Raw genomic sequence first — 10,057 nt, 5'->3', positions numbered from 1 at the left:
TTTTGCTACAACCCAAAAAGCCTGTGGAAGCAGATGTGAGCATTTAAGGTCCCAGTGGGGACAAGCATCACCTTGGGCTGAGGAGTCTCTGATTATGTCGTCCTGCTAACACTGATGCATAAATGGAAAGTTCTCACAGTGGAGGGAGGAGAGATGAATCAGTTCCAGTGCCATTTAGTTTGTCCATCAATGATTTGGAATTCGGGGTGAGCCAAGTTTGCTGATGATACTAAAGTATGCAAGATGGTGAGAACCAAAGTGGAATGAAAGCCGGCATGGCATCATGGTTAAGAGTGGCAAACTCTAATCTGGAGAACTGGGGTTGATTCCCCACTCCTCCACATGAGGCCTGCTGGGTGACCTTGGACCAATCACAGTTCTCTCCAGACTCTCTCAGCCCCACCTGCCTCACAAGGTGTCTGCTGTGGGGAGAGGAAGGAAAAGGAGTTTGTAAGCAGCCTTGAGACTCCTTATAGGAGAGAATATAAACAGGTATAAATCCAAACCCTTCTTCTTGTAAAGAGCTCCATGAAGATATTGTGGAACTGGAGAGCCAACCTGGTGTAGTGGTTAAGAGCAAGTGCACTCTAATCTGGAGAACCGGGTTTGATTTCCCGCTCTTCCACTTGAGCTGCGGAGGCTTATCTGGGGAACTAGATTAGCCTGCCCACTCCAACACATGCCAGCTGGGTGACCTTGGGCTAGTCACAGTTTTTCGGAGCTCTCTCAGCCCCAGTTGTGGGGTGGGAGGTGGAGGGAAGGGAAAGGAGATTGTAAGTCCCTTTGAGTCTCCTTACAGGAGAGAAAGGGGTGGGTGGATATAAATCCAACTCTTCTTCATCTCTCTAAATAGGGTGAGCAAGCAACAACATGGCAAATAATGTTCAACATGGGTAACCTGATGCACAACAAACACACCCTTCCCTGCCACTCTAAATATATGCTAAAGGTTATGAAATGTCTAAAACTGAAAGAGATCTTGGGGTTCTAGAGGTCAGCTCAATGCAAATACTGACCATGTGGGCACCAGCAGTTAAAAAAGGGCAGATCTAAGGTGCAGCCGTAGTTGGAGTACTGTGTACAGTTCTGGCGACTGCACCTCGAAAAGGACAGTGCAGAGATCGAAAGAATGCAGAAGAGGGCAACCAAGATGATCAAGGGGTTGGAGCAACTTTCCTATCAGGAAAGGCTGAAAAGACTGGGACATCTCCTTTTTAAAAAAAAAGATAGATAAAGGGGTAACATGACAGCAGTTTGTAAAATGATGCATGAGGTGGAGAAAGTAGATACCGTAGATGAAGCTTTTTCACCATCTGTGGAGGCGCTGAGAGAGCTGGTGCACCCAGAGGCGTTCCGCCCATTGGGCAAAGTGGGCAGTTGCCCAGGGCTCCACCTTGGGGAGGGGGGCACCAAAAATGCAGGTGGGATTTTTTGCATTTTGTGTTTTTTTCTGTTTTTGGGCAGCAGGGGGCGCAGTTTTTAGGCTAGCAGCACCAAAATTTCAGGGATTTTTCAGGAGACTATCGTAATGATATCACCCAGGTTTGGTGAGATTTGGTTTAGGGAGTCCAAAGTTATGGATTCCCATAGGGAGTGTCCCCATCCCCCATTGTTTCCAATGGGAGCTAATAGGAGTTGGGGGTCCATAACTTTGGACCCCCAGAACCAAACTTCACCAAACCTGGGAGTTATCATTAGGAGAGTCTCCTAAAGATATCTTGCAATTTTGGTGCTGCTATCTTAATAATTGGACCCCTGATAGCTGGCACACACTAAATGTCCCCAGATTCTCTTTTTAAATCCACCCAGTTCCTGCCAATGCTTGTTTTCTTTCTTTTCTCTTTCTTTCTTTCTTTCTTTTTCTTTCTTTCTTTCTTTCTTTCTTTCAATGCCTAATAAAGGTTATTGTTGTTGTGGGGGGGGGGGGGGCATCAAGCTCAGGTTTTGCCCAGGGCTCCAGTTTGCCTAGGTACGCCACTGGGTGCACCTCATGGATGCCCGAAGCATCTTCTACAGACTTGCATTGGTATTCTGGGTGTATCACCAAAGGTGGGATAAGATTATCATGATACAGGGACCCCTGTGCTTTTGTTAACAACATATTGGAGTAATCATGCCTTAAAGCAGGGGTCCATGACATGGTGACCGTTTGCACCACCACGGTACCTGTTGACACCTTTGCAGGTTCTTAAAAAGTACGGAGGACCAGGCTGGGTTTCTGATTGCCCCCTGGAGATCTCTTTGGCTGCACAGATAATGAAAAATTGCTTCCCACGCAGGCTGCCACCACAGCACAGGGAACCTCACCACATTACTGTGTGTGTCTGCAAGAATATATTTGTAAACTGTTCATTTTGAAAGGGGCTTCTGCTGAAATAATAAAGGCCTGCTGCTAAAAATTAGGCAGAACCTCACTGAAAGTCTTGACGCTGGAGCCACCTCTTATGGCAGCCATTTTGTAGTTGTGCTCATTGCCCTGTGTTGGGATTCCAGTGGCACCCACAGGCTCAAAAGTTTGGGGACTTCATCCTTAATGTACGTGGGTTTACTCTGGAAGAGTCTTCACAAATATCAACTGATCCAGAGGAGACAGCCGGATGGTTAATGGAACGAGCAGGATCTCGTCTGGTGTGGTTTTCCTGGGCTGTTGGCTGGTAGTTTTTGCTCCCAACATTTCACCTGCAGATAATACAATGCAGGTGAAATGTTAGGAGCAAAAACTACCAGCCAACAGCCCAGAAAAACCACAACAACCAATTGATTCTGACTTTTGACAAATACAATATAACATCAATTTGGTGAGTACAATATCCTTCTACTTTGAGAAAGGAGATAAAAAATATGTTTCTTGGCTTTGGGTTTGGTATCCCCTGCTCAGCCAATTACGTCATTTAATTATTTATTTGTTTATTTACTTGTCTTCGAAGATCTTCACCAGCTTGTGGTCTGTTTCTGGACACGATTCATCATGCTCTGAACAGCCTAAGGAGAGGTGCAGAGCTCCCAGCTGAAATCTCCACCAGAGGCCCTCTTCAACAAACTCCCACCTGTGGGATGCTCACCTGGTGCCATCTGTCCTGTTCATTGGCCCACTAGAAAGCGAGGCTCCGCCCAGCTCGTCACTTCTTATCTCCTTGCTCTTAGAGACAGTTACGCCTTTTCTCTTATTTGTCCATTCTTGTATTGCTCCCTTTCTGGGGCCCGTCACAGACCCTGACGGCTGACAGTACATAAATGAATGAAGGCAGACTCAACAGTTTCTGCAGAATAGAGATTTACTCCACTAGGAAAGCTCACTATTACATCCTTGAAAAGATGGACATATGGTGAAAACAAACATATCACTGATTTGCAACGTATATTTCTACGGGAAACCCAATTTGACTCAGAAGAATTCAATTCACTGGCTATGAGGGGGGGGGGGGGATGCGCTGCAAAGCCATCAGGCACAGAGCTAATCAGCAGAGACTGACAGACACTTTGGGGGATCCAAGTGAAGAGTCCTTCCCCAGCGTTGCCCCACGAGCCCCATTCTCACCAAGGGGGGCAGTGGGGATTTGGGCTGCCATATTCCTAATGGCTACAGAGGCACTGTGTGGTTAGTTAAGGGTAATATTATTTTTTAAAAAATACTTGCTGCATTCAGCAGGCCCTGGACCTCTCGCTTTGCATGGAGGGAGTTCTTTGGAGCACAGCCATGCCCTTGACAAGGACCACCCTGGGGAAACCCAGATCCCAGCAGCTGCCTCCCCCCAAACTGCAGACCCCTGAAGGAGGTGGCAGCAGAGTTCCGGTGGACTCACACCACTCCTTCCTTAGCTGCTCTGCATTTACTCCACGGCGGCCTCCGAGCAACGGCTGGCTGGGGGAGGGGCCCTGAACCGCTGCTGCTCCACGTGCACAGCCAGGAGCGTCCCCTGTGTGAGGGACGCCAAAAAGAGAGAGGGTCTCCTTCTGCCAGCCCACTCTTACCCCAGACCTCTTGCTTCATATTGGGTGGGAGTCGGGGGGGGGGGAATGAGGGGTGTTCATGAGGAAGGCTCCACACAACACACACAGAGACAAGACAACACTTTTGGGCAGCAGCTGGAAGGACCTGCGTGTGTGTGTGGGGGGGGGGGGCAGGAGCCTGATAAGAGCCTGGCCCCTCAGGCGTCAAAGAAGTCGATGTGCGCCCCTGACTCAAACGTGTCCTCCAGAAGGAGGGTCAGCAGCTTTTGAGAGGAAACATCACAGTCCAGCAGTTGCCCCGTCTGCTTCATGAGCAGGAACTGCTCCCGCATTTCCGGATCTCCAGACTTGGTGCGGGCCAATTCTTGCATGTCGGTGTCCAGGGGGCCTGTGGACAGAAAGGACCATCACCAGGCTGCCGGGGGGGGGGGGGGCAGGCAGGGGCGGGGGGGGGGCAGAGCACCAAGGCTTGTAGGGTTAAATATTAATATTCATCCTCCTCATTCATAGTCCTACAACGGAAGCAATCAGCACACTTTAATATAAAGGATTCTTTACTAAATAATACTAAGCAGGAAGGGAATTCATGGGGAGATTTTTTTTCTAAGTTGTATTTCAGCTACTTTGTGACTAATACAAGAAGAGATCAGAAGTGAAAGTGACGGAGGAAACCAAGAGCAAGCGCATTCACCTTTTATCCAAAGCTCCCCTTTTTCTGTGCGCAGGACACAAGACACAGACCGGCTGATACCCAAAGGCCAGACAAACATTTCACCAACTATGCAAAACACATCGAAGTTCTAGAGAAGACCCTAAATTCCCCACCTTATTTGTTGCAAGGTAATTTAACTGATTTGGTTACCACAAACCACCAAACAGCCAGTTAACTCTTTCATGACTGCGGGGGCTGGCACTTGCAACATCCAACCAGACTCACCTGGTGCGTAGTTCAGCACTCTGACGTCCGGCTCTTCCGCTGCGAGAACCTGGAACATCATGTCCCGAGCAGCCTTCCCGGTGCAGTACAGGGCCCACGTCTTGAAGGGCTTCAGGGCGCAGAGTGAGGAGATGTTCACCACCACCCGGCACAAGCCCGGCTCTGCAGGAAAGGCCTTCAGGATGGAGGACGTCAGGCACAGCGCCGAAGTGACGTTGAGGTTCAGGTAGCTGTTGACTTCAGCTGGGCTGGTGAAGTCTACAAAGGCTTTGGAAATATCACCGAGAGTTGCTAGAAGAGGAGGAGGAAGAAGAAGAAACCTGCCTCAGTGCAAACACCTCACACAGGTGAGATGAGTCTGAGTCAAACGCTGCCAGTGCCGATCCTCATTACTGGGCTAGGACTATTGATGTTTTTGTTAAATCATGGTCTTATCATGCTATTATGTGACATTTATTTATATTTATTGATATTCTTGCCATGTATACTGTTATGATTGTCATCTTGTTGAGATTGTAACATTATATGCCAATGTGTTTATTGATGGTTTTCCTTCATTTTGTGATAGTATGGTTATGATTTTGTAATGTGCAATGCTGTGATTTTTGCTATTTTGCTGACTTTATTGCTCACGTTGATTGATGTCATGCTATGTTATGCATACTGATGTTTTGTTGGTTGACTATGTCCAATTGATGCTGTTATTCATACTATTGTTCACCGGCCTGAGCCCTATGGGGGAGGGTGGGTTACAAATTGACTCACTCACTCACTCACTCACTCACTCACTCACTCACTCACTCACTCACTCACTCACTCACTCACTCACTCACTCACTCACTCACTCACTCACTCACTCACTCACTCACTCACTCACGGGGAAGTATTCCCAGGGACCACAGGAAGAAGAGCTATGGACACAGTGCCCGCCCCGCCTTCAGAGAAGCCAGAGTTGACGCTCAAACCAGGCTGGGCTTGTAGGAACTTTGTGAGACAAGGAATGATACCAATTATAAATGTGGAAAACACCACCAGTCCTACTGCTACTACAATTGATACCCATTCATCATCAACCCCTGCGTTGAACAAAACCATTTACTTAGTGAGGTGAAAAAGTAATTAAGGTGCCTTTATAATCTAGTATACACACAAAACCTTCCGCCATACACAAGTACACAACACATATAAATCCAAACAATTCCCTTAGTAACAGTCTTGACTGTAATGGTAGGGAACTAGAGTGATGCTAAAGTACTTCTTCTTTGGAATGTGAAGGGTTCAGCGGAAGGCCATTCTATCTATAACGCCGCTGTTCGCGATGGCAAAGTGTTTTCATAGGTTACTTCCTCAGTAGATGTAAACAATCCTCTGCGAATGGATAATTCAGTCTCTCATGAATGCAGCTTGCTTAACATTCTTCAGGCACAGGTTTCGGGACATGATCAGGTGCAGCATTGCACGATCAGGAACGATCTCCAGAGAGACAGCATCAGACAAGGCGAGGGTGGGCCATTGAGGTGGGCTCCATGCCAGCTGAGGGTGAGGGGTCCTCAGAACCAGACTCCAGATTCAAAGATGGATGATGCCTCCTTCTGGACCTCTTCCAAAGTTCTGTAGGTTGCAGTGGGGCAGGGGAACAGAAGCCTCAAGGAGCGAGGGAGCAGGTGCCAGGTGCCATGCTTGGAAGTCACTGTTGGAGGGGTTTCTGGGCTGCACAGGTTGGGCAGAATTGGTGGCGGGGGGGGGGGGGGGAGACCTGTTTCAGGCACGTCCCCTGGCTGCTGCTGCAGCATGGCTCAGCTCAGACTCCTCTGGGGGAATGGCCAAGATAACACCTCTGCCCAGAGGGGGAGTCCTGTTCTGCCAGTGCCAATCTCCAACCCACAAAAGCGGCAGGTGTGCTGTGCGTGGGCTCTGTCCGGGGCGACAGTCCCCTTGACTCTGCACCTGTCTTGACCCAGGGGGCAACAGACTGGTCAGGAAGTTCATATGCAAAGTCGCATGACAGGTTGTTGCACCCGTTGGTCTCCAGGCCCCCTCTGGGGAGCAAACACAACACCACGAAGCTGGCAGCAGCTGGCACTGCGGACGCCCAGGCAGACCCTGCCCTTCTGCCACTGGCCCCGCGGCCCCCCCAGGAGAGAACCCAGCCCAGTGGCCCTCCCCTTTGGCGAGCAGGCGAGGGGGGGAGGCGGCGACTGCCCTCCTCTGCCAGGCAGGCCCAACCAGGCGGGGCCAAAGACCCTCCGCGCGGGCGGGCGGGCGGAGGAGGACCCCGCGAGCTGGCCTGGCCTGGCCGGCCGAAGGGGGGGGGGAGGGAGAGGGCTGCCGCTCAGAAGCTCACGCGACTGCCCAGTGGCTGGCCGGGGAAAGCCGCCCCTTCGCTCCCTCCACCCCCGCCAGCCGGCCCGGCACCCGGGGGCAACTCCGCGGGGGCCATTGGCCCGGCCTGGGGGAGGGCGGGCATCAGCCAATGGCCAGAAGGAGCCCGCCCCCTCCTGCCCTTGGCTGAACCTGCCCGCTCCCGCTCCCGCTCCCGCCCCCCCTCGCCTGCCTCCAGATGAGCCCCCCCCCCCCCCACAGCCAACCCCGCCGCCCAGCCGCGGGGTCCCTGCGAGGACAGACAAGCCCCGTCGGGTTGTGCGAGGCGGCGCTCCGCTCCGCTCCCTCCCCGGGGCTCACCGGCGTTGTTGATGAGCAGCAGCAGGCGGCGCGGGGGGCCCCCGTCGGGCGGGGCGGCGTCGGCGGGCCAGAGGTCCCGGGCGGCGTGGAGGGCGGCGGCCAGGCCGGCGTCGGTGGCCAGGTCGGCGGGCAGGGCGCGGAGGCGCAGGGCCGGGCCCCAGGCGGCGGCCAGCTCCCCCTCCAGCCGGCCCAGCGCCGCCGCCGAGCGCGCCACCAGCAGCAGGGCCGAGCCGGGCGCCAGCCGCGCCGCCACCGCCCGCGCCACGCTCCGGCCCAGCCCCCGCGACGCCCCGCTCACCACGCACAGGCCCCGGCCCAGCTCCCCCCCGGCCATGCCCGCGAGGCCGCCCCCGGACAGAGCGCCTCGACGGCTGCAGCAGCAGGAGGAGGAGGACCCGGGCCCGGCCCTCCCGAGGCACAACCCAGGAAACCGCGGCCGTCAACGCCCCCCTCCAGCCGGCATCTGGGCACGCGGCCGGGGCTTCGCTGGATGCTGCAGGAGGCGGGAGATCCCTGGGAAGGGGGGGGCGCCCAAGGGAGGAGCCCCTCCCCCAGTCCTCTCAGCACGTGAGAGAGAGAGAGGGGGGGCTCCCTCTCATTTGCACCCACCTGCACCTGCCCCGCTGCCCGCACCCACTCAGACTCTCTTCACTGGTAGAACTGCTCTGACTGAACAACTTCTATGGGCAGAACAACAAAATGTTAGTAAGGGGGGCGGGGGGGAGGATGTTTAAGAATTCATATTTCCCTTTCAGTTTTCCCTCATATTTTTTGCCTAAGAAGCTGGCTAAATCATCTTCCGCTCTCTTCCAGGACCCTGGTCTGTTATCTGAGAGGGGAAACTAAATGAAATGACCCCTTGTCTTTCTGTCACGAACTGAAGAAAGAGATGGCACCAGAGGCTTGGAAAGCTGAATCCAGAAATGGAAGGATTTACAGCAATAATTCTCAACCTTCCTAATGCTGCGACCCTTTAATAGTTATATATATATATATACACATACACACACTCACTAGCGGGGCCCGGCCAATGCGTTGCTGTGGCTTATTGTGGTGAAATGGGAAAGGAACAGTAGCAGCAAACCAATTGCAGAGGCCAGCAGTACGTGCGCATGCAAACACGCAGCCTGATACTGTGCGATGTCAGTGATGTGTGTGCATTCCTGGCAGGGGGGGGGGGGATGGAAAGGCACCCCTCCCACACATCTAGGCTGGCTGGTCATGATCCTTTACCTGGGAGTAAGTTTGGTTGGTGGCAATGGGTGTCGCTTCTGAGGAAACCCTCTGAGGGGCGCGACGCAGCCATGCAAAGTATGTCACGGTTGCTGTACCGAGCTTACTCCTGAGTAATGTGTGCCTGGTTTTCTTAACTGTAACTGCAGTATTCAGGGAATCTAAGGTGCCTGGCCCCTCCCTCCCTCCCTCCCGTCCCTCTCCCTCGTGTGTATGTGTGTGCATGTGTTTCACTTCCACTGGAGTTATTGCCTATGTGCTGTTTCCACTGCTCCTATCTGGCCATCTGAGTGAACATTCTAAGGGTGACAGTTACACGCAGGCAGCTGCATGTCCTTCACCAGGGAGCGCCAGGAAAAAGGCGTTTTACCTGGGCCAGGTGTGAAATTTCAGGTATGTGAACATCTAAAAACACTCTCGCCTGGCTGACTATAGTGGCTGGGAATTTTCAGAGGAATTGGCCCAGAAGTTACTGAGGTATGCTACCACATATATATATTATACACACACACACACACACACGGGGTACAAAGGATGCTGAGAGGCCACTGTGTACAAAATTTTGTTGAGTTGCGCTTTCAGTTGATGCAAGTGACGCGATCCTGTCACTTTGGCACTAGACAATCTGGCTCCCCAGCCAGGTGGGGGCCTTATGGCCAAGGTGTTGATGTCCTCTGATGCGGCCCCCCGCCCCCCGCCCCTGCCCTCTGTCTGTGGCCTCGAAAGGACACCCCAGCGAGGCGCCCGGCCCGCCCAGTCGCAGAAGCAGGCAGGGAGGGAGGGGGTGTCTCATACATCACCCCCCCCCCCTCAGAAGCCTCCCGGGGGCGCTTTTTAAGGAGGACGGAGCCCGCCCGGAACCCCCCCCCCCCGGAGCGTCGAAGGCGCGGCGTCGAAACTGACCCCTGCGGGGCTTCTGCCACCCGGCCGGGGCTCCTCCTCCTCCTCCTCCTCCTCCTGGGAGGTGCGGGGGGGGGGGTGGGGCTGAGCCGGGCCAAAGACCCCAGAGCCCTTCTCTCTCTCTCTCTCTCTCTCTCTCTCTGGGGCAACTGAACTCGTCTCCCGGTCCTCCCGGCGGGAGGGTGGTCCCACTCCCAGGACACGAAAGCCCCCCCCCCTCCATTCCAAGGGTCGGCTCGGAGCGAGGCAGGGTCTGTCCCCTTCCTCAACGCTTCCGGTCCTGGCCGGAACCGGTCTCCTCCTACAGCAGGGCGGCCATAGAGGCGGCGCGACACAGAGCGGCGTGGAGGGCGG

General features: G+C 53.7%; 1 protein-coding gene across 2 annotated transcripts; it reads right to left on the bottom strand.

Moving 5' to 3' along the window:
- Nucleotides 1-3,257: 3,257 nt before the first annotated feature.
- Nucleotides 3,258-9,962, bottom strand: SPR (sepiapterin reductase). Of its 2 annotated transcripts, none has more exons than XM_048508935.1 (3): nucleotides 9,707-9,962; nucleotides 4,889-5,179; nucleotides 3,258-4,339 (listed from the first exon to the last, which is right to left on the bottom strand). In XM_048508935.1, the coding sequence occupies exons 1-3, from the start codon at nucleotides 9,924-9,926 to the stop codon at nucleotides 4,149-4,151; spliced, it is 702 nt and encodes a 233-aa protein (XP_048364892.1). In that variant the 5' UTR covers nucleotides 9,927-9,962; the 3' UTR covers nucleotides 3,258-4,148. The 2 variants fall into 2 exon arrangements, with proteins under 2 accessions (XP_048364892.1, XP_048364891.1); XM_048508934.1 differs by lacking the exon at nucleotides 9,707-9,962 and adding an exon at nucleotides 7,571-8,222.
- Between the last annotated feature and the right edge of the window lie 95 nt (nucleotides 9,963-10,057).

The sequence above is a fragment of the Sphaerodactylus townsendi genome, linkage group LG10 (assembly GCF_021028975.2).
Source record: "Sphaerodactylus townsendi isolate TG3544 linkage group LG10, MPM_Stown_v2.3, whole genome shotgun sequence".
NCBI classification, from domain to species: domain Eukaryota; kingdom Metazoa; phylum Chordata; class Lepidosauria; order Squamata; family Sphaerodactylidae; genus Sphaerodactylus; species Sphaerodactylus townsendi.
Note: the sequence above shows the minus strand (reverse complement) of the source record. Positions and strands in the feature narration are given on the sequence as shown.